The sequence below is a fragment of the Eleginops maclovinus genome, chromosome 20 (assembly GCF_036324505.1).
Source record: "Eleginops maclovinus isolate JMC-PN-2008 ecotype Puerto Natales chromosome 20, JC_Emac_rtc_rv5, whole genome shotgun sequence".
NCBI lineage: Eukaryota > Metazoa > Chordata > Actinopteri > Perciformes > Eleginopidae > Eleginops > Eleginops maclovinus.
This window is the reverse complement of record NC_086368.1, coordinates 25,165,714-25,190,734: the sequence shown is the minus strand read 5'-3', so window position 1 is coordinate 25,190,734 and position 25,021 is coordinate 25,165,714. Positions and strand designations below refer to the sequence as shown.

Genomic DNA, 25,021 nt, shown 5'->3' with positions numbered 1-25,021 from the left:
GCAACCATTAAAGAAGGAAGACAGGAAGAGAAAGGGAGACATGTTGAAATGGTGCGTTGCTTTTTTCCACTCTGACTGAGGCTCTGTCGCAGCTCGGTGGTCGTTGAGGGCAAAATAAGAAATCTGTTTTCTGTCAACAACAGGTAAGAAATCATAGCATGTGTGCAAACTAGAATTTTCTGTACTCCTTCGCTTTTTCTCTTTTGCATTTCGCACTTTGGCGATGTGTTAATGAGGGAAAAGCAGCTTTCAGTAACATGCTGAGGTGTTGAGATTTACTTCCCACACTTTCTCTGTGTGAAAGCACCTCGTTGTAATCACTTTTAATCCTGCAGTGGCATTTGCTCGACAGGGGGACTCGGTGGCCTTAAAGCAACACTGAGCCACCGGCATACTCCCTTCACCCCAGGGTGCCTCCCACAGTGAAGGGTTTGGGAACGGGAGAGAGCAAAAGAGAATTAGCATGACAGAAGTACACACACACAGACAGAAGTCATCTGTATGAGCAAGCAAACCTACATTAATAAACATCCATCTGGAGAGTCTGGTTTGCAAATTCCCAAGACTTGTTTTCTGTGCAGATGAATGACCTGAAGGCCTGTTTAAGTATGACTCTCTCTGGAAAGAGACGGCATCATTAAACAGTGGTGGAGGGAAAAGAAAATCACACCAGGCAAAAAAGGACATTTTCTGAACTGAACAGGAAGTGAATTGTTGTTCAGTGTATCTGGAGTGACTCTGCCATATCAGTCATGCTAGAAGCACTCAGGCCTCACCTACTGAGGTTTGTGGGGACCACACACTGCAAAGAGCAGAGAGGAAGAGGCGTTAGCATCCAACGTGCCTCTCGGGCTGCCTCTCCGTGACCAGCCTGACAAAAAACCCTGTCTTTTCATGCACTACTGGCCACAGTCCAAACCCCATCAGCAGGGGGGTTTAGCCACAGCTCATAGGAGTCTGTGGCAAAAACAATCATCATTTAAGCAACTGTTGGCAAGGCATTCACATCAACAGGAAACTGCAGAGAACATTGAAAAACCTCAACAGCAACGCACGTCAGACCTAAAAAGGTGTTAACCTGTAAACAAATGTTGGACATCCGACAGGTTTCAACTGGTATCGTTTTTTATGTAGGTGTGTTTGACAGCAAGTAGCAAAAGACGTGTGCACTTACTGTAGCCCATTCCCTGCACAAAGTACTTGAAGGCCTCAGCAAGTTTCCCTGGCTGAGGACAGATGAAGGATCAAAGTTAGATTATATATTAGATGAAAATATTACTATATGAACAAAAAAACCTGTGAAACTAACCTGCACCACTTGGGGTAAGCCTCCACAATCAGCCATCTAGAAAAAAGATCATTTAAATTAATACATTTGTTTTTTTAAACAGCCAAAATAATGACATGTATTTTATCGGTCAACACATAAATAACCTCACCTTTAGCAGCGTAGTCTTGGTTGGATTTAACCTAGAATTACACTCCACCTAAAGACATAAATGAGAAACCGAGTTTAATAAAGATGAATACCAGCCGAGCTTCTTGTGTTAGAGATGAAGAAGTGTTTCTCACCACGGCCTCCACAGCAGGGGCCGTGTCACCGACCACCAGCAGCGCGGGACAACTGGACGGGACAAATATGAGGCGTAAATATTCTGAAACCCAGTCACTCTGAGATAAAAATGTTTTATTTGTGTCTTCTTGGTCTGAAAACCTACGTTAGTGTGTTAACTGTGTCCTCGTTCAGGCCCACGATTGGCCTCTCGATCTCCAGGTCCTGACGGCTGGTGAGGAGAGACAAAATATGATTCGCACCTGGCTTACTTTTACACATCTTAGTACCCATAAAGACAATCATTAAAAAGTGTATGCTAATGTGTATTATCATACTATTGGTAGGAGCCACAGAAGAGGGCCAGGTTGTCCTGGTTGATGTCTTGAGCGATGTGGAGGCGGTAGGTCTGGATCAGCTCCTGGTTGTCTGTCAGCTCATCCTGTGGGAAAGGGCGGAGTAAAACCAGCCTCAATGAAATTCTCCTTTCAGACAGGCTGCTGGATTTGTATATCCAGTATGTGTAGCTTTGGCACTGCATTTATTAAACATGGGGGCAAAATCACAAAAAGATTGAGGGTTCTTTTGGCAGCCGCTTACGACAAAATAAGGAAATGTGTGATTCTCAAAGCGTGTTTGAAGGGTGTAATGGACCCCTGACTGTGTTGCCAGGCAAAAAAACGTCTTGGAGCTCCTGTGCGTGTACGTAAATGAGTTAAAAATTGGCACCTTTCTATGCAAATGAGTCTCAAAGCAAGAATAGTCCAAGTCGCAAAGATCAGCACTAATGGCCACACAGTTATAGGGAAATTATTAGTGCTTACAGAGATGTGGTCGTGCCTGCAAGACCTTTATCAGGGCGTTCATGATCATGGAACCGAATGATATTTCTCTTATGTCCTTACATGTTAAATAATGCCCTCGTCTTTCACAATCTGAAGGAGTGCTTGTGAAAACAGCATGGACAGACTGAGATATTAAATCCCAAACAGTGTTCTGTGACTCTCCCCTAAGTTTTAAATCCCTTGCCTTGTGTTCTGAGGAATGCCTCTGATCCTCATGGGTCAGGACCTTTGGCTTAAGGCCTGAAAATGACGTTCCTATCTGCTACGGTTCTGACTCGGTGTTCTTGGTGCAAAGGCTCTATTTATTCCTTATGTGGCGCAAAAACAATTGCACTTGGCTGCAAAACATTATGGGCAAATCCTGGCCAATCTTTTCTTCTTGAAATCGCCCAGAGTATATAATGTTACACACAATCTACCAGTGTATCTATCAACCAGGAGGACAGAAATAGGATCATTAGTAAATGTCTGTCATATAATGAGAGTGAGATGAAGCGAAGGTGTCAAGGGAAATCAGAAAAAGCCTCCTGAGGTTCAGTAAGTGTTTCAAATTGTCAATGAGAAAGGTCAGAGCACATGAAGAGTGATGCAGTGAAGGAGAGACTCACGGTGCTGAAGTGGTGAGACATGATGATATCCACCAGATTACTGGTCCATCCAGACAGCTGCACAGGAGAGGAGCACACATCCAGGTGAGAAGACAGGAACAAGGATTTATTATTTAGTCATTCATGTTCATTCATTTGTACTTAATGAAGTGTATTGACTGATTTAATGTTCGTTTTGACATTTATGAAAGAAGTCAATCGACAAAGAGGCCAAATTAATGTTAAAGAAATAGGAAAGGATGGGTTTCCTTAGTGTATTGTCAAAACCCATCTTTCTTATATCACCTTTCTCTCGCTCTTTCTATCATCTTTCCATAAAAACAAAATGTTACATTTGAGTAAAAGATGTCATCTCTCTACCGTTATTCTTTTTTTTTCATTTGGCATGGTTGAGCCAAAAATAAAGCAAGAGAACAGATGAAGCGTCGTGGTATAAGGCACAAAGGTCAACCTCTCTCCTACATAACTGTGTTCAACAATAACATGACAAAGAATGTTCCCACAGTCCACACCCACACAGTTAATAGTATCAAAGTATGTAGAACCCTATGTTATTGTGACCATCCACTCACTTAAGTCAAAATGTCCCACTCAAATGAAACTGATGGAAATGAATAAGCAGCAGAGGTGACATTTGCTGTTCTGTGTGAAATGACACGAGTTCAATCTTATCTAATAAAGCAAAGTTTGTCCAGTAAAATAAGAAGCTTACATTTGAACACTGCAGGTATAAGTCTAATTAAAACAGGATTAAAGCCCCTACCTGGGTTTTTAATTAAATTAATCCAACACTTAGTTAAGTCTATAAGTTATCTGATTCATAAAAGTACTATAATATCAGGTATATAGTCAGAACCAGAATACCTTTAATAGTCCCACAGAGGGGAAATTTGCATTGTTACAGCAGAAAGAGCCGCAGACAGCTTAATATTACACCAAGATACTAAAAAATATATATACAACAATCACACAATTGCAAAATACACAAAAATAAGTGTATAGCAGACGTTGTATTGCACAGTTATTAACACAACAGGGGGTGTTATAGTCAGTGATGTTATATGTGGGGGGGGGTCTACCGGGGCCATGATAGTTATAGAGTCTGACCGCTGCAGGAAGGAAGGACCTGCGGTATCTCTCGGTGAGACACCGCGGGTGCAGCAGCCTGTCGCTGAAGGAGCTGCACAGTGCGTCAGGGTGTCCTGGAGGGGGTGGGACACATTGTCTCCCACCACCTCCAGTGAGTATGACCTGTGGCTCTGTGTCTCTGTGTCAGCATCCAGTATTATATTATCTTACTTAGTGTTTGCATTATATATAATAAACAGTGAGCCTCAAATCGTGTGTTGAGGGTAAGCATTCATCAATAATACCCTGACGAATGGAACGGCTGCTTGATTATTGAAGTGTAGTCAGTACAAATAGCGTTCTGTCTCAGAGAGGACTGAGGATGCTGCAGCGGGGATACTAACCTTTGAAGCCGCCCAGTCGATCCAGCCCTCAGCACAGGGGTCCACATTGATCAGAACCAGACCCTCAACCAGGCTGGGGTGGTTCAGCTGGGGAGGGAAGGATCCATGTCAGTGCCAACTTGTATAACATTTTGATCAATAAGATATTCCTACGGATGTATTCTTGCATTATGCGCCCTGCAGTGTGCAGCTTTCACACTTGTGTAAACTGACAGTGTAGTTTTGTCAGTGAACTAAAATAATTGTTCCTACCCAATGCTTCATCTCCAAAATGAAAACTTTGTGATTTTATTCCCCGGGGTTTTGTGAATTAATTGAACAGAGCACACACAGATCACATCCACTGCAGTGTTCTCCTTGATAATGTGATAAAAGTGAAGCATGTCTGTTCGTTTAAATGAAGAGACATGAAACAATGAGATGGAAAACTGGGCTACTAAATCAAGGGGTACGGTTTTGGAATAGCCTGAAAACAGAGAGAGGATGTCTGGGGAAATCTAGGATCCATCTCACTCTGAGGGAACACTGCGGAGGCAGCTCTCGACACGATGCAAATGCAATGCAGCAACAGCTGCTATAAATCCATCAGGGGTAAACCCATTTTGTTCCACGACTGTAGGAGCAAATGCATTTCAGAATCAATTTCCTTCATTAATTCTAAACAAGAGCCAGCTCTCTGTAGAGAAGCTGCTGGTTCTACTGCTAATCCCGTTTCCTTTTTACCCCTGACCACCTTCTTCTCTTTCTATTATTCATCTTTCAGTGCTTCCTCGCTCCTCTCCGTCACTCCTGGCTGTTTCTGCTCCATTGTACAAATGCTTTGAGTGCAGAAACAAGACGGAAGCAAGAGAAAAGGAGAGAAACGGCGTAGGTGATTCATCATTTGGGGAGTGACGGTGAATGCAGCAGACTGTGGAGTGACCTGCTGGCCTGTGTGGGCTTTGATGGGAGGCTTTAATGTTCAGTATAGCCAGCTGTGTGGCCGGAAATCCTACATTTATTCTAGCCGGCGAAAACATCGGAGGGGGCGATAAGATAGGACAAATAAAGGGTTTGAAAATGCTCTGGTCCTGATGGGGACTCACTGCAAAACGAGAGAGGATGTAGGCTCCAGCTCCCACGCCGATGCCGATCACGCTGTTGACCCTGCGGAGAAACCATTGGTTACAGCAGGACTGATGACGAAGGGTCAATTCATGCACAGAATCATTGATCAGCTCAGCACAGGTCACACTTACTTCAGCTGAGTCATCACAGAGGGCAGCATTTCAGCCAGCTCCTCCATGGTGGGGTAGCGGTAACTAGCAACAGATTAAATAAATGAAAGTCAATACCAGTAGTGAGTATGAGGTCATTTCATCATGCTTGAATTAATCAGGAGTTGAGTTATTGACAAATTGAAAAACTCAAAATAGATGTAAAATGAATGAGCTTCCATTAGCAAATGAACCACCAACACATTTTCCATTCTCAATAAACATATTGATTGCGAGTTTCTATTTAAGTGGGTTAAGTGCATGTGAAACCAGTGTAGAACCCACCCGCTGGGGAAGGGAGGTGCAGCCTCCTGCTGACCGGGCGCGTCCACATGAACCACTGCAAAGTGCTGCGTGATTTCCTGCATGTCCTCATAGTTGAACAGGGTGTTGAAGCACGACTTGTCTAGAAAAGGAGAACGTTCAGGAGTTTAATCTTTGCACAAGAGCCGTGTGGGACCGTCAGAGGCTAAAACTGAACGGTGTCATCACATCCAGGACATTTTGTATCGATGAGTCTATTTTTGGCTGACTCACGGTTGAGGCCGATGTCGTGATAGGTGAGGATGACGGGTCTGTTGCCCTTGGGAACGCCTCTCATCGTCACATGGAGAACGCCATGGGGAGTCTCAATGTCATGCTCCTGCAGCCACAGAGAAGAAGAAGAAAAGAGAATTGTTCAGGACAGATGTACATATTCAGTGTAAAGAGACACGGCCAATGATGGCACATACGAATATATTTATGGCTCAAATAAAATATAAAAACAGTTCTGTTTTTGCAGCTAAAGCTTATAAAAAACTCCAGCATAAATGACTAAAAACATAATAATGTCATAAGTGTCATATTTCCTCATGAACCTGGTCTATGCAGTTCATTTATTTTCAGCTTTTCAAAGTAGCAGAGGAGTTTCGGCAACTCCACCCTTGAGCAAGCTCAGAGTTGCTGAACATAAATGATCACTAGGGATGCAGTCGCAGGGCTGTTTCAAATCCACAAGATGTTTCCATTTTCATTGTAATGGATGCCATTAAACGCAATGGCACAGCGCTAATATTTGATCATTTATGGAGCTCTGTTGACGGGGGAAGAGCTACAGTCCGCTACACAGACAATGTGATTAGCAGCAAACAGTAGTTTTATTATTGAGAAACAATTACATTTACAATGAGTCATCAAGGCTGGAAAACAGCTGATTTTATTTTCTAAATTATATTTCCTTTAAGTAAACATCCAATGACGACAACACTGGAGGTTTTAACCTCAGATTCAGGATTCAGAGCATGCACCTCTGCTCCGCCACACATTCCTTGTAGCCATGTACAAACAAAGCACCGAATAGGCTCCCTGGGTAAGTCTTTTCAGGCCATTTATCTGAGGGTCTGAAACTCACAGTGCATTCACAAGTATGACTCTGCAAAAATAAATGTCTTTGCAGAACCCATTAAAATTCAACGAGCTCACACCACCTCCCTTCCCTACATAGCCTTCTTTTGAATAGCTTCATCCATCCAACGTGAGCAAAGAATATATTAAATGGTTTTAGCTGACAATGAAATGTGATTAAGATAAATCATTAGTTAAAAGATGACAAAGCAAAAAAAAACAACAAGAGGCTGTCATGAATGTTTCATGAGCCAGTGTCATAGGAAGTGACACAACGGGAAGCGATAAAATATATAGGAAGTGATAAAGCCATTTGCCAGAATCACAGCATCACAAAAACACACCCTTCCCAAGGTCAGCATGACATAGCTGTGTGTGTGTGTGTGTGTGTGTGTGTGTGTGTGTGTGTGTACTGCACGGGCGTAGCCGAGTGCCCGCCTGGTCTCAAGGCCCACTGGTCATCAATAATAAAGACAGCGGGACTGTGCGGACGAGAGACACAGGTTACGGCTGACAGACACAGAGGGAGCGTGACTGTCCCCCCCCCTGCTCGCCACTGCAGACATTCGTCCGATGGATATGTGTCAAAATCTCCACAGAGGTGCTGAAGCAACTTCCTCAAGGACGAGGCTGCACTATACATCTGCAATCTGTAGTGGACACAATAGCACAAAAGGAACAAATGCTGCTCTTGTCAGCGTATCCTCGTTGTGTGGGAGTTGCTATAGAGATAAGACAGTCGTGAAAAACATGAAAACCATGCCCAGCGCTCACAATCTGTGTGCTACAATGTAACCTCTCAACCGGAGATGGAGCCGACCATGGAGATACTGTGCTGCAGACAGCAAGCTTGCACTGATCGGAAACCTTTCCACAGGAGATAATGAAGTGACTCTGCAATCTCGGCCTTGTGGGGGTGCAGAACAACCTGTTATAGATCACCTTCACTTTGCTACTGCAACATATTTAGGATTTACACAAGGACAGAGTCAAGGGCACTCAGTGTGGAAAAGAGAGGCTTTGCTCTGAGAAAGAAGGCGCACACACTCGTGCAAACCCTTCTGGTCTGTACTGAACCTGCACCGGAGAAAGCAGGTGTGAAGCCGTGCCAGAGATAGGAATTACAAAAAATAAAGGTGATAGGAACATAGTGGGGGGATGATGAGATGAAACTAAAATATAGCCTGGAAGGTGGTTGGGAGGAAATGGAGCGTGAAAGCAGGGATAGAGAAAAGAGGAGACAGGAGGAGTCCTGTATGACTAAGAGAAGGAGGCGTCTTAAAACAGAAGGGCCGCATTCATTTATCATGCCTTTCCAATCAGGTCCTGGCAACAAACACAAGGGTAGAGAATCATGACGTGAGATGACCTTTTATTTATCCATTTAGCTCCTAGCATGGTTAAATAGCTGCATTGATCTGGGAGTGCTGCCTCTCACCACTTACTCTCACAGATACATGTACACAGCATCTCAAGAAATCTGACACAGGGTGTGGCGGCCGGCCTGGACAGCTTTAGGAGGAGAGCACTGTAACCATTTTTGTTTTTAATACATTCATGGCGGCTAGTAGATGGACAATAAGTGTGTGTGGATGTTTGGGGGCAGGTGAGAGAGGAATACAGAGTAAGAGTGCTTTGAGGGAGAGGGGCATCATGAGGCATTTGGGTTTTTGCTCCCAGAAGCAAGGAGGGTGAGGGAGGTTAAAAAAAGGCGAGCAATGTTTCAGTCTGCTCCTCTTCCCGCAATCCCTCTCTTATCAATCCCTCCTCCCCCACCTGCCTGTTTTCCACGCCCTGCCAGAAACGACATCAATCACCCCAGAGAGCAGCATTACAGGGCAAGACACACCGAGCAGCGTCCAGCAGGGTGAGAGGAATTCAACGTACACACTCACACACACTGTATGTTCTCCATCGGGATCATCCCAGGTACATGCCAACCTGCTCTCCTCTCTGTGCCACAAACACAGCCCTCCCTGCCTGCAGCACACATGCAGTATCATGAAGCAGGGGGGGGGGGGGTGAAACTGCAAACTCTCTGCACAAAGTCTCTGCAGCAGTGTTTTTAGTCGTGCAGTGTGTGTGTATGGGTGAGTGACCTCCCTGCCTGTTCTCAGTAATAGCAGAATTAGAAAACACACTGCTGGCACCGTCTGCAGCCGCTCTCAGGGAACACACACACACACACACACACTCCTGCAGGTATTGATAGACCTGAAAATACTCATTTGAGACGCACAACTCGAAACACACAATGACCCCTCTGACGGCACGTACACATCGTCCTCTGGTTGTGGCATTTGCAGATTCCGAGACACTCAGGCATTGAGCACATGCATCTTTCATACCCTCACATTAAGATGCACCGCTGCACCCTAAGCATGTTTAGGCTGTGCAGACCGAACACACGGGCACTGTGTGACCTGTAGACACACACACACACACACACACACACACACACACACACACACACACACACACACACACACACACACACACACACACACACACACACACACACACACACACACACTCTAGCAGCTGCCCGGAGAGAAGAAGCCCATAGCCGACTGCTCAAAGGTGGTGACAGGCAAACAGGAAAGACCCCAGCAGTTTTTCCCTTCCAAGAGCCAGCTGCTGTCCCCTGCTTTAGGGAAACCGCACAACAACCCCCCCACCAACACAATATTAATCTGCAAGGATCCAGCCAGGTGTGTCATAGCAGGCAAGATGCATTTGTCACTCACCACTCCGTTCCCAGAGCATGCAATCTGGTCCAGGTCCAGAATAGCTGACATGTTTTCCCACGCAGCAGAGCAGAGTGTTATGCTATGTGCAAGTGTGTGCTGGGCAGCTTTGAAGATCTCCAGGAGGAGGAGGAGGAGGAGGGCGGGAGCGTTGATAGGAAGGGAGGGATGTGAGGGTGAGGCAGCAGCGACAAGGAAGACAGAGAAGAGAGGGAGGAGAAAGACACAGCAGAGGAAGTGAGGAAGAGATGGGTAAATAATCTGAATGAAAGCAGAAGGAGGAGGAGGGGTCGGATAAGATGCAGAGAGAACAAGAGAAGAGTGGTGGGAAAGAGAGAAGGGAAAAAAAGACAGAGCAGGGGGAGGAGAGTGAGACTGCAGTTTGTGCTTGGTAGTCACAGTGCGTCCGTGCATCCAGCCACCGGCGCGTCTCATTGGACTGCAGCCGGTCAGGTGGGTAGAGGGAAAGGGTGGTGCTTAGAGGAGAAAAGAGAGGAGGGGGAGGCTGGATGGAAGAGGCAGTGATGGGGTGCAAAGGATGCGGAGGCAGACCTGGAAAATGGGCAGGGTGCTGACGTCACAGCGTCATAAAGTAAAGAGAGGAGGCTGACTTTGACAGCTCTCCCGGGCTGCATCAGCAAAATGGCTGCTGAGATTTAGCAACAAGCGACTGCAGATTTACTTTAGCTTCACCTTGCCGAGGGAGAAGACAGTTGGTGACCTTAGCAGCCAGAGAAGAAACACCTCAACCTCAACACCTTAGACCCTGAAATGACCTTGCAAAGGAGTAGTGTAAAATGCATCATGGTCCAGCAATACCTTTGCTGCAAACGTGACTGCAGCAGCAGCAGCTTCAGTATGGGCATTCAGCAGATACCCCTCATGATGAAGCAGGCTTACTGGAAAGATACACCCACAACGAGATACTATTTTTATACACAACCCTACAGGAGAGGATCAATTTCCTCCGAACCCATCTCTGAATCATTTGATCCACATAGTTTATTGATTTCTCCTTTTCTACTCTTCTCTGTCATCTGCTAGCAGTGCAGAGTGTCGCTGCTCTGTGTAGCCAATGGCACACATGGAAACAGCACAGAGTGGGCGGGATTACAGCGAAAAGGCCCCCTTCATTGATGGGTTGGAGCAGCAGCATGTTTGGTTGCAAACTGCTGTTTCTCCTCTAAATGGTCCCATTCCTAACCCACAGAGGGTGCCACTGACACACATGTAATGCATGTATTTCTAGAAATAAAACATGATATGCAGACTACACAAATAAGTTAATACAGGAAGTGTACAAAAAGAAAATCTACATGCTTGAGGAATCCAAACACATATGGATCTTATGGTTTTTTTTTTATACATGTATTGCATTCCCAGAAAAATATCTTCAATGTTTCTGCGTAAGGTTTTCAAAAAACAAACTGGTGACAGTGTGAGTCATATGTCCAGTCATAGATGCAGATTGTGGAGAGAGTGGGATTTCACGTATATAGTGACGTTAGGCCAGATTGTGATGTACATGTGTTTGTTCAAATCAAATCATGACGATTGTGTGTGGGACTGAACACATGTTTACCATTTACTCAACAGAGAAGGAGCCTCTTTGTGTCACACACACAGACACACACACTGTATAAAGGTCACACACTGAGTCATCGTGTCTCAGCAGGACGCCGCAGGCGGAGGGACAACACAGGCATGCAATGACGCTCGGATCTGCAAAGATAGTTCTAGTTAGAGCTTTGCATCGAAACTGCCAGAATCTGAGGTTTATTACCTTTTGTCAAACAATCTAATTTTATTCATATAGCCAACTATTACAGATTACACACTTGTCCTCAGGGGCTTTTGTCTGTGTACAGCATGCAACGATGCGTCGTTACACTCCACAGCAGACAAGGGAAATCTCCCAAAGAAACCCCACGATGACCAGGGAGAGCAACAAATGATGGACACCTCAAACATGGAAAAGATTGCCAAGCATATTAAACACGCACAAGCGCAGGAAACAAATGTATTCTTTAGTCATGAGATGGAAGTTTCACATGAGAATTTCCTAATCTGTCTCCGACTACATATCTGCGACAACGCATATAAAATAGATGATCAACCACAGTGAAGCACAGTGGCGTAAAACCACAAGCGACACAATGTATAGGCTTATGGCGCCCTCTGCTGAGCTAACTGAGACAGTGAAGATCTAAAAAAGCCAAAGACATGACTTGGCAGCCATTTGTCTGAAAGGTACTCAGCTTCGTCTTGTCTTTGTGTAGCAATGATACAAGGTCAAAAACAGAAACTGTAACAAAACTGGACAGAACCAGGAGGAGACAAACCTTAAATGACTAACTATACACTACATGGCAGCTACTCCCTCACTGGAGTGGGACCCAGGGACACCTCAACAAAACCCCCCGTTAGTTCTCCTGGCTGGAAGAGAGCAGACATCTACACTTCTTCTGCAGCAGACTGAAAACCCAACCTTTTTCTACTGCACCTTGTCCAAAATGTTATTTTTAATTAAATACAATAGAATTCCCGCTGGTGTGGCCTATTGAAAGCTAATGCACCTGCAGGATTCATACTTTTCTGAGCTTTGGTTTTCACGTTGAATGCACTTATTGTAGGTAGCTTTGGAAAACAGGTCAGCCAAATGAAATGTAATGCAATACAAAATGAAATTAGATCCCACTTTATTGTCATTGAACAGAGTACAAGAACTAAGACATGGAATGCAGTTCACATCCAACCAGAAGTGCAAAGCTTCTGGGTAGTATAGTGCAGTGTAATGTGTCGTATAATATACATATGACAGATATAAAAAAGATAATCTAATAGTGACAATTACAAGCTGAAACATCACATTCCTTCAGATCCATATACCATCTCAACATTTATCTCTCCACAGCACACACCATCCGCCCTGAGATGTTCTATTTATAAAAGGTACAGTCAGCCATTTCCATTCCCATGAAGTAACCTGCTGTTCCAGAGTCTGCACTTTAAAAACCAGTCGGTCTCATGAGGGGCTGAGGCTGAGTCACACCTTCCTCCTCCTCCTCCTGTCTCTGTGACTAACGCAAGACATCTGGAAGGAGTCAAAACTGCAGCACCACACCCTCCATGTTCTCCTCTCTGACCCCACCTCAGCACCACCACCGCCCTCCTCCTGCTGCAGGTGCAGAGGGTGTTATATGTTGCAGTACCAGTGAGCCGCCTCTAGTAGGAGCTTTAGTTGTAGTCTAGAGGAGAGCAGCTGGATTTGTCCTCCAGCTGCAGGAATGTCACATCGTCTCTCAGAGTGATGGTGTAACGTGAGGACCCCTCCCCCACACACACACAGTACTCTTAGGATGTGTGCTTCCTTGTACTGCATGTAGGCTCTAGTCCTTTTGATATTACTCATCTGAAAGTGGTAGTCAGGTGCAATTGAATGACGCACCTTATTTCATCACGAGACTTTTTGACCTCACATTGGAGCTTATATCAGTTCATGTAAGACCAGCAATCAGAAGCCTTTCCCAAACAAAATATACATGAGATAAACATAGCAATAAGTATATTCTATTCTGGGTTAAAAAGCTTGCAACACGGATACTACAACTTATACCATGATACTATTTGCTAAATTGCTATTTCAGATGGCTAAAACCAAACACATACATTTTCATCCAGAAATTCAGTAAGAAGAGGATACCTTCTTGCTGCTCTTTAAATGAAACATGTTGTATTGTCATTGTAGGAAAGTTCTATTCAAATTCTATTCTATATGCAATTCAGTCATTATTTTATTATTTAAAATCCTGTGCTGTCATTAGCTTGATATGCAGAAATGTCTTCCGATAAAGAAGCCAGGTATTCTATCTATCGAGTTCACACAGTGTTATAAAAACCTTCCAAATAGCCTTCAAGGATTTGTATTCATAACGTCTTTGGACTGAATGTGACTGGGAGAGGTCAAAATGGCTGCCATGGAAAATAGGTTCAATACACTTAAGTCTGCTTCAATTCCTCTGAGACAATTCTGGTTCAATTGTGTCTTTAAAGAACAACTGCAGCAGCTGATATGAATCCCAGGAGGGTGAGCGCGCAGGGAAATGGCACTCAAATGATGAGCAGCTGCAGCATGTTATGAATGTTAGTGTTCCAGTGACAATGCAGACAGGATCGGAGCATGTAGCATGCTCCTGCTAACATGCTATCCTCTCCTCCTGTGCCTGCAGGAGCTATATTTAGCTCTGCTGGGATGCTGGATGCAGCCATGACTGCAGAAAGTGAGAGGGATGAAAGATTTAACCCGTTGCTGGCTTGATGCTCATGAAACACAGCAGAGTGCTCGCTGGTGGGGAGTCGATGCTCTTGCAAGGAAAAGCAAATTGCTAACGCAGAGGAGGAGGGCTGGCAACCCTGTTCCCAACGCAGAGAAACCATCAAAGAAAGGATCTGGAACAGTGCCCGCTCAGGGCCAATACCGCTTTTCACTTTAATGATAATTATTCCTACTTTAGCACATAGAAAGATCCGACTGTGGTTGAAACGCTGCAGCTTCTGTAACACAGAAACAATCTCATGTTGCTGTGGAAGAAACTATCTGACACGACTATAAAAAGATATCTGGAATCGCTGCACTTGTACTTCCCGGCATTTACTAAAAAAGGACCGTCTCTAGGGGAAGTGTTTGAACAGAACAACTGGCCACGTTATTTATAAAGCTCTGCAGAAGAGGATAAAAAGGTATGAGTCCAATAAGTCCACTGTTTATTTACTTTTATGGCATGTTGCCATTATTGCAGGGTTTGGTACAGAGGGTGTGTTCCTAAAGGCTTTGTGCAGAGAAGTCTTCTTAATACTTCTTATCATGTAGATCCCGAACCACCAACGTGATATTATGTTGGCTTTTCATATCAGGACACATGATCTGCAGTCCACAGAATTACAACTAGATGTGACTAAAATATACATCCATGCAAAACAAAGAACACCTAAATATAAAGCCAGGGTTCACAACAACAACAAAAAAAGCCAAGAATTTAAATCCAGTACATAATGTTCAGTGTGGTGGATGACTCTCTATCAATGCCTATAACTTCCTATATTTCCCTAGCGTGTGATGTGCAGTAAAGTGGTGTTTGCCTGTGAGGAACAATGTAGGGCATGTAAACAAAGAAGGGGGAAGGCAGAATACCCCAACCCCCTTCTGCTTACACAACAGCATCCCCCTAAATCAGGGCACCACAAAGCTGTTGAAGGAGCGGAGAACAACACTCACCTGGCAGTCGAAATCCTGGAAGTTACGAGTATTCTGCAAGAAGAGAATGAGGAGGATTAAAGAAAGCACGGTCTCAGAGATGCCACATTAACAGTGGTTCATTTATTGTAGATGCTTAATGATTGGATTTCTTCAACATGCGTTAAGCTCCAACTATTCATGTGAACAGATAGAATGAAATGTTGCACTTATAATAAGCTCTTAACGAGTTAGAATTAGATCTATAATATCACAAGTCATTAGTTTGAGTACAGCACATTTGAGCAGTGGGATCTCAGAAGAGAATTGGGCTCGGATGCAGAAACCTAAGCCAATACAGATTAACCTCAGTCTACTAGTATGAGCTGCTATTTCTAAATAATATCATTGATCAAGACACATTGTGGCGAGCACTTCACATCGTTGTTTATGGATCCATTTGTCCAACTGATTGTGAGTTTGGTAATGTGGCAATTTATGAACACACCCTGTCTAACTTCATTATCATCGACACTTTGAGGCATGTGACTCAATATGAGTTTAGTCTTTAATATTGTAACAGCCTCACTCTTCACATATACAGCTCCGGAAAACATTAAGAGACACTCCAATTTAAATCTTTATCTCTACATGTATGGCAGCCATTCCAGTGTTTGTCGAACACAGAGTCAAATTGTCAGTAGTTTATAGAATACCATTTTTAAAAAAAGTTTTTAACTCAAAGACATCCCTATACATTTTTAAACAAGAGAAGATGATAATGCTGAAGTGGTCTCTTCGTTTTTTTCCGGGGCTGTATAAAATAATAATTAATGGCGAAGCATTTTTTTTCAGAGTTTGGTCCAAGTATGTGTTTTGTCTTTGCTCAGACAGCAGGAAGCTACAGATCGATGGGCAGAAAAGCGAGAGTGGGCGGCAACAACAAAGAGGGTTCTTGAGGGATTCGGTTGTAGGACAGACCGGTGGGTACATGGTGGTGTAGAGGCAGATGGTGGCTATAAAGCCCTCACTTCTTCTCTCTCCTGATATAGCTGTGCAGCAGAAATCCTGGTAAAAACCTTACTGTAGTCTACGCTCTTTTATTGCTATAACGCAGCTGTCTGGTTCTGAAGTATTGAATTAGAATCAGCTTAATCCATTGCAGAGACAAGAGGACAGGAAGGAACTCAAAGTGGTTTCTCTGATTGCAACAGGGCTGAATGTAATTGACTTTTTTTCCATTTAGAGCTTCTATGAGATTCTGAAATAAGGCTTTTCCCTCATTTTATTACGTCATCAGCCTAAAAAAAGAAGAAAATAATGGATTTTTTTTGTATTGTGGTTATCGAAAAGCTAGTTATGGTTCTGTTGGATTGCTGCTAGACCTCCCCGGTTGAAACAGGTGTGTTTCTCCCTTTGTGTACAAGCAGAGGAGCACGCTTGATTAGTATCTGTTGGTTTGAACATAAACAATCTAAGAAAATAAGTTACAAAAGCAAGTATTTTAAGAGAACATTGCAAATGATTACATCTTTCTAAATGTTTTAATACATCTTAAATATTGGACTTGATCAGGCTCTGGAGTCCCACAGTATCCTACTATACCATAACCTCTGGAATCTTATCTTATTCTACACATAATAATAATAATAATAATAATAATAATAATAATAATAATAAACTTTATTTGCACCTTTCAAAGCAGCCCAAACTGTTTACAGAACAAATAGACAATACAACAATAACAATAGTAAAATAAATAGAGAACAATCTAGTGTGAAGCTGATCAGAACATAAAATAGGTTAGAATAAAACAATTTGAAAAATAAAATAAAAAATATAAAACAAAAGCAAAACTGAAGAAATACAGTAAAACATGGACAGTGATACCAGTGAGAATTGAAAGTTAACCCAAATTAAAAGCCATATTAAAAAGATTGTTTTTAAATTTACTTATACACTTATATATATTTTCTGCAACTGTGCACAAATACTGGCTTTTAACATAATGACCAAAGGTGCAAAACAAATCCACATCATTTTTTTATTAGAGTTTGAATGTCAACTAGCTTCAAATGTTTTGAAAAAGCTCTAGATTACAGCAGGGTTATTATTTTTCCATGAAGAAAAATAGCCCTAGGTTTATAGGTCTAAAACATGCAAGGCCCATTTCAGAAGCTCCTTCATGAAGGTCAGCTGTCTCAACACGGGGAGAGTGATGACAGTTTTTATTAGCCCATTCCAATAATCTGATTTGCAGAAGATGTGATGCAACGGTTCTATTCCTTCTGATGCCAACTGTTGCTCTATATCAGGAGTTAATTATCCTCTGTTCTTCATGTGTCCCCTAATGCACATTACACTTTGAAGCATCTATAATCACACATATGTAACCGTTAATTATGGTCTTCACTTTTATGGCTACTTTGCCGCTTTAACAGTTTTCTCTCGTACCTCATCATAGTCGTAAATGTCAAAAAATCTTGCTTCTATCATTCCTACGTAGGATCAGAGAGACGATGCGATTGTGAATTGATCTCCATCTGATTTCAAGACTGTTGGTGTGACTTTTAAATGAGCTGGCCACTAGGTGGAGTGAGAGGTCAGTATCCCTCTTTCTGATGGAGCTTAAGGTGTTTATTCCTCACCCTGTCACCTCACACAAGACCAGCACCTGAAGCAGTGATCAGCCCCACAAGAGGAAATGTGTGACTGATCACTGTTCAAAGCCACCTCTGATGTAATCCTCTCAGAGCTGATTCATTACTCACATCTCCTCCGAGGCATTCCACCCTCCTGAGTGTCTGTGACAGTTGCCTGAGGCGAGAACAAAACAGCCTTTCTGATCAGTTAATCAGCAGTTGAGATGGAGCAGGGGAGAAGAGGAGGCAGAGGAGGACGGAAGAGGACTGGGAAGCGCTTTGATGTGTCATTGTTTTTTTGGTGCCGTCGCTCACTTGCTGAAATCTTTCAAGCTAGAAATTAAGAGATGCGTTTCTTTAAGTTGTTCCTTTGAAGTCTCCTCTCACTGTGGCTCGTCTGTCTTCTCTCTCTTTCTCTCTCTGGATGTCTGTTAGTAAACGCTTCGCATCTATTCTTCTCTTTCGCCTTATTTCGTCTATAACCTCCTTTTTTTTGCTCACTCCCTTCTTTTCTTTTCCCACGCAACACTGTCAGGCGGATATGAATAATTCACTTTGATAAACAGGACTGCAGAGTGTGCATGCTTGGTATATTAGTGTATGCATTTGCCTGAGAGGACCATATGGGCTGATCATTCCCTTTAAAATGTGCACCACATCACTGTTTAGTTAGCATACTGTGTGGATCCACGTATTAGTTCAGCTGTACAGATGTTTGTCACTGTCCTGAACTCCCCACAACTCACCTTATTGGTCAGCAGTGGCTTGATCTCAGTCAGCTGTACATCCTGCAGCTCATCCATATTGCTGTCTCTGCACTGTGAACCACTCTGTCGAAGAGAAAGAGAGAAAACATTATATTTGCTATTAATATCCAACCATACGAAAAAAGGAAAGCAAAAGTGTTCATTGTGAGGGCATTGAATAAAGCACTACTGTTGGCAGCAGTAAAAAGCAGATTCATGTCAAGAGATTTCCATATTAATTATTCTACCCTTCTATGTACTTTTAAAAATACATTTCTTTAGATTAGTGTGACAAATAATATGTTCTATTACCAGTGTTGATTCTTTTCAAATGTTCCATGGAGCAGGACTAGTTGGCGTGGTTTGATCAACACAAAGGGCTTTGATGATAGCTGGGCTATTTTACCAACCTAAATCTTTTCCACTTGAGTTAATCTGGAATTGTTAAAGAAGTCCGCTCTTACTAGGGGAGTGGGCCAGGATTATCCCTATTAGCTTCAGAAGGGGTGCAAGATAGAAAAATATTAGGGAATTGGTTTAGACTATAACATGTCCGATCAAAGACGAAATGCCACTGTCATTAAATAAATAGTATATGGATGAGAAACAGGACGTGGGGAATGTTCTGCTTAATAAATGCCTTAAATGATTAAATCAACTAATCAATTCTAGGTGCTTAACTTTATAGCAACACTTCCTTTTCTGATACTGATCGATGAGCATGAGACTGAAGGAGGTGGCAGCAGGTGCCCACTTCAAAAGTCTAACCCTGACTCTCTCTCCCTCTCTCTCTATGGTACCTCTGGTTTTTGTCTACAGTGATATGTATATGACAGAGCCAGAGCCGGTGTTTTACTTATTAGTTCTCAAGGAAAGGTCACCCCTCACACAGATGGTGTGCAAACATGCACACACAAAGATTTAACAAGAAGCTCTAAAGCCCACCTCATTTGTTTTCCCCTTGAAGCCAGCCGTTTGTCCCCGCACATAATCACTGAACAAGAACATCAACACATAAGTATCCCCCTCCCCCACTTTTCCTGAAATGGTACCTCTTTGGCCTTGCCTGTTTGCCCAAGGTGAGGACAGCAAGTGGTATTGAATTACCTGGCATTGCCCACAAGGGTGTCTCATGTTGCATATAACAGCAGATGGAGCATTTGCTTCTTCTAGGTCAATGCTCACAACTGGAAGACAAAGCCAAATGGGCCTGCACCACAAACACCCCCGATACAGAAAGACCTCGTTTATCAGAAGAGATACACAAAGCATACAAGACAAACAAGAAATAAAAAGGCTAATGTAATTGAGCAGAGGACTAGCCAAATGGAGGAGCGGTTACAATAACTGAGGCTGAGCCAAACCCCCAGGAACGACCTTGAGATGCCAATATCAGATAACCGAGCAGCCAACTAACAGCGGGATGTACCAGCAGAGAAAGTATCACGTAATATCTGTTTTTACCAGCAGACAGCAGACAGCTGCCTGTTGACGCATGAAGTGGGTCAAAGGACATCCAGCTCTGACAACAGATTGAAACTTGCATGGAAACAACACGTGAAAGCAGATGGGAACAACTGAGCACAATCCACAATTACATAAAACAATGCAGAAAACACCAAGTGTTTGGATGTACTCAGCCGTCAGCATGTGGAGGGAAAACATGCCCGGCGAAATCCCTGCTGACAAATCTGGCTCAATGGCGGAACTCAATAACATTTAGACGAGCGAACAAGGAAATAAGAAAAACAAATACCCTGCATGCTTGAGCGGATTGAGCGTATTGGCTGGATCAATCCAACACTTCCTCAGGCTGTCACAGGAAGTGGGATGGAGGCTAAAGCTGCTTTAATTGTACACAGGCTAGCCAGTAATCGAGGTGTTAAGGGAGACGGGGTCATGTTGAGCTTAAACCGACTGACAGACTGACTGGGTGGCTTTCGCAGCCCAACACCACTGACCCCTTTTACCGGGTAACCCAGGCAACTAACCGCTGTCACTCCCCCCCATCACTCTGTTCATCTTCCTTTGGTTTTTCTTACTGAAAGAAAAGTCTCCTGGGGGCTCTAGTGGATCTCAGACCTGCTTTAACCCGGCACCAAATCACTAGACATAAAACTAAATCACATTACTACCATCCCCGCTCAGTCCGGCCCACTCCTTGCGTGTTCCACTATTCAGCATGCGCAGCTGTTGCCATAGAGACAAAGCTGGTTGCTGATGTTTATTCTAAACTGGGCTAGCCCTGAGGGACAGTTGTGAGGCAAGGAGACAAGGGGAATTGATTGTGGTAGAAATGGGATAGAATTGAAATTGAGGAACTCTAAACACGTGCTTTCAGGAGCATTTACCCCCGACTATCTCAGGGAATCAAATGAGCCATGTAGACGTTCAGATATGACAGCAAAGCTTTGCGTAATTGGGAGGGAAAATCTGCTGAAGTAGTCCCAGATGACAGGAGGGACATTCCATTTGCAATCTGTGCAGCGAGCTTGGTCCCATCTTCATGGTATGCCATTAATGTGGATGAGGATGGAGAGCGCTGATGGTGTAGAACAAGTCCCTTTAGCCTCGACCGCAGTGTCTGTTGTGTCAGATCGCTCTCACAAATGGTTCCCCTGACATCAGCATCTGTTTTACTCGGCTCTTCGGGCTTGCAGATGGGTTACACATTGCCTGCTCTCTCACATGATTTCCTCCTCTGTTTCTCAGGTCTGATTCCCTGCACAGTGTGTAGCTGCCATTGGAGCCTCATCTCAGTGCTTAAATAACTTGCCGCGCAGCCAGGGACAAGTTGGCTCTGCTGAGTGAACAAACAGCAGCAGAAACAAATCGTGTCCGATGGAAAACCACATGTGGCCCTATGTGCAGCAAAGGTCAGCCGTCACTATGGCCTAGTGTCAGCGCTGCCTCTGGGACACTTTTCAAATCTGACACGATTACTTACAGCCAAGACATGGTGAAATCTGTCAGCTCAATAAACGGATAACTTGTTTAGTATCCCTACTTCTCTCCACTTTTGTTGGCAAGCACTTGCTGCGTACATCACAAACTCTACGGCTGTAAGAGGAGAGGACCTGCCTCTACCTTCATGCCGAGGTGCAGCTGCCAGAGTGCACACCTGGACACAGAGGTTTGTGCCAGAACATCTCCTGTAGATATATGGCATCACTGCCAACACAAAGGAGACCTGTAGCTGCCATGTCAGCAGACGCCTTTGAGTGATCTATGAACACATCTTCTCCTCCTACTCCCACATTTTACTCTCTTCCTCCCACATTTTCCTGGCTCCTCCGCTCTGTGCACTCTCTCTCTCTCTCTCCATGTCTTTGTCGATTCATCTCCATCTCACCTTGGGCAGCCATCGAGTCTAGGCAGGCTGCATGATGGATGACAAAGCCCGGCTGTGGTGCTGCTGACCCGCGCTTCAATTAGTCCTCCTTATCGCCATAGCAACCGTGACTTCCTATTCACTGGTTGTCATCACTGTTTACATCATGGCCGTGTTTTGACACCGACTTCCTTGGCTTCAGGTTGAATGTCACCGTAGTGACCTCAAATTAACCTGCCTCTTAGACTCTTTAAGAGACCCTGACCCATCCATCAGGAGTATTGCCATGGTGATAAAGAGCAGAAATCCATACCTGTTCACACTTTGTCACTCTTTACAGCAAAGATTAATGTATTAAACTAAAGCTGCCACATAAAAACATATATATTGTACAGTGTGATAAAACATTGGCATATGCTCGCTGTATGTACCCCATCACCTTTAATATAAACACTCTACTGGAAATGTCAAACTATGACAGCGGCAGCCTAATAACCCATAATAGTCCAATCCATGTATTTCTGATGCCGAGTAAAGAGGAGGTCAGCAATCATTGTAATTAGGTGTCTTTGCATGCTTCAAAACATTATGGTTTATTATTTTTACTTCAGACTATCCCACGGCTCTGATCGAGTTCAGATTAAAGGATGTTTTTCGTAGAATGCAAAAGGGTTTCCTCATTTAAAGCAATCAATAAAGGGCATACATTAAAGACGAAAGTTGATGACTTCTGGTAAACATATTCTCCACTTTCTCCTCAATGAAAACATTTGAATAAAAGGCGCTGGCACTCAGAAACTAGGCACTCTGTAGACACAGACATGAGGTACTGGTCATAAGTCGGTGTGTAACGTCCAGTAGATGATGCTGGTTTGCCCCTTTTTAAAGGAACAGAAAGGTCAAATCATAAAAGCAATTTAATGCTTAGAAAGGGCAGCAGCTAAAAACATTTTGGTCCGTCTGAAAGCAGGACTAAAAAAAAATCAATACCAGTTGGAGTAGAATTTGTTCCTTGGGTCCCAAGGCCCTTTCCAACCGGGAGCTGAAGCCGTTATTCATACTTCTTTCAAAGCCACCCAACTCCTTACAAAATTGGTTGTTTTCACCTCACAAAACACAAAGTTACTGGTTTACCGCTGCCTTAAAAAGGATTATTTTGTGTTTTATGGTGACTTTGATGAATACAAGCTAGCCCTGCAAAACATGAAAGACACACAATGACTAAGCAGCCAATTAAGGCAGTGGGAGAGCAGCTGGACAGGACAGATGTTCTAAATGTAGCACACACTTTTATCAACAAATTGAGGAATTTTCTATAAGATTACATGCATTCTGCTACGGCCCCCGTCCACAGCAGTACATGCTTTTACTAACTGGGAGATGATGACTGTCATAATTGTAGGTACCTCATAAGACCCCAATTAAAAATAATATGAACTATCCCTTTAATGAAGTGCATCAATCAAAAGATCCAGCCCTTCATTTGGGGCACAGCTAAAACCCAATTCCAGCAAGAGGAAGAAATGTCATCTGCCTGTCTGCTCTCTCGGAGGCAAATTATTCTAATGACTGTTCCCATCACAGAGGAACACAAGCATGTCTGTCCTCGACTGAGACTCAGTCGTCAGTCGACACTTTACATCATACCAGAAAATAGGCCAGCACAGATTCCAGAGATACCACCCGCCTGCCAACCATGCCGACAGCCTCCCTTCTTTATGTGCTAGAGTGTTTTGGGGTCATGGCAAAAACTACGTATCCGGGCACAGTCACCAGTGTGCTAACGCCTTGCTTTTACACTGGGGGAGTTTTCCTTCAGGGGAACGTCCCCAGAACTTGCTTTTCCCCTCCGACTTTTCATAATCATGCCAAATCTGTGTTTACAGTTCCCAGTCCGCAGAGGAAGAAATCCCGCCGGAGTAAAGCTAATGGACTATGACGAGGCTCAGTTCCAGATTATTGCTCTAACCCGGGCTGTTTGGTAAGGGAATTAGAGGAGGAAAATCCATTTGTTTGGCATATCAGCAACACACCCCTATCTCCGGTAAATAACAATCAGGATATTTCTAGTCCGTTCAGTTTTCTTCTTGGGGGTAAGAAGTGGGAATCTGGAAGTTTTCTCAATTGTTCTCCATCATGGAAACGCTGATCTATAGAACAGAGCGGGTGCTGGCAATACAGTCAGCAAACATCCACAGCTGAACGAGCATCGAGACGGAGAGCACACGCTCACATGCATGCGAATAATTCCCCATTGTTCACGTCTACTTAATTAAATGACAGCTCGCTCTCCTGGGGCTCCATCATCCTCAGTACAGCTTTTATTATTCCTCTTGACACACAAGCTGATAGATCTTATTTTTCTTCTTTTCACCCTATAAGAAAAACCTTGGCATTTCTGTGATGTCTTTTTCTGCCATGATTCTATCCGAACGAGCTATTGTCCAATATCCTACTTCAAGATGTGGAACAAACACCACTACACTTGTTCCTTTGAGTCACGATCTGCTTAGGTGTATGTTCACATGCTAATGACCAATAGAAGAGGAAAAAAGACAGAAAGGAAGATTTTAAATCACAACCTCATTCTGCCAGAAAAGCTATTTTAAGATACTTAAGAGAAACAATTCTTTCTCATCAAACACTAACCTCGTTCTTTGATCAGTCCAGGATTAGAAAAGGTCTAACAAATGCTAAATACTGCATCACTATAAATGACTCTTCCCTTTTTAGAAACCGAACCTGAAGGCAGACTCACTCGGTCATTACCACACTTAATCTCCCCAGCCTCTGGGCAGCTATTACTCATATGCAAGTGATAGAAATGCTGTAGAGGTAGTACTTGGAGGGGCACTGTACAATATTGCGGGGGCTGCTTGAAAGTATAAGGAGCACACACACACTGAATGGCATTTGTGTGTGGGAGGAGACTCGTGACCTTGCCTTACTAAGGGTCATAATGTTCACTCAGTGTGTGCATGTCTTGTCTTCCAAACAGGAGTCTAATGAAGCGCACAATGCAGCTTTTTAAAAGAGGAGATACTTAACTGATCGTCCATCACTTGAATTGTTGTGTGTGTGTGTGTGTGTGTGTGTGTGTGTTTATGTGTGTGTATGTGTGTGTGTGGGGAAAGCCTGATTCATCAGCAAATATATTCCCTGGCACATAGCAGCCACTGCATTGATCTGTCTGCCAAAAAGCC

The 25,021-nt window shown here is 43.6% G+C and overlaps 1 protein-coding gene across 3 annotated transcripts in view; it reads right to left on the bottom strand.

The window, feature by feature from the left end:
- Positions 1–25,021, bottom strand: part of ndrg3a (ndrg family member 3a) — a 34,234-nt gene that overhangs the window by 2,355 nt on the left and 6,858 nt on the right. For 2 of the 3 annotated variants that reach the window (XM_063910756.1, XM_063910757.1), the window contains exons 2-15: positions 18,488–18,571; positions 15,142–15,174; positions 6,271–6,376; positions 6,019–6,139; positions 5,716–5,778; positions 5,563–5,623; positions 4,478–4,564; positions 3,006–3,062; positions 1,891–1,994; positions 1,719–1,784; positions 1,573–1,624; positions 1,440–1,487; positions 1,310–1,345; positions 1,175–1,226 (exon numbers count right to left, since the gene is read on the bottom strand). In XM_063910756.1, the coding sequence (XP_063766826.1) occupies positions 1,175–1,226; positions 1,310–1,345; positions 1,440–1,487; positions 1,573–1,624; positions 1,719–1,784; positions 1,891–1,994; positions 3,006–3,062; positions 4,478–4,564; positions 5,563–5,623; positions 5,716–5,778; positions 6,019–6,139; positions 6,271–6,376; positions 15,142–15,174; positions 18,488–18,544 (943 nt within the window). In that variant the 5' untranslated portion in view covers positions 18,545–18,571. Of the gene's footprint in view, positions 1–1,174; positions 1,227–1,309; positions 1,346–1,439; positions 1,488–1,572; positions 1,625–1,718; positions 1,785–1,890; positions 1,995–3,005; positions 3,063–4,477; positions 4,565–5,562; positions 5,624–5,715; positions 5,779–6,018; positions 6,140–6,270; positions 6,377–9,866; positions 10,229–15,141; positions 15,175–18,487; positions 18,572–25,021 lie in introns of those variants that run through there. The other variant, XM_063910758.1, reaches the window with a different exon arrangement.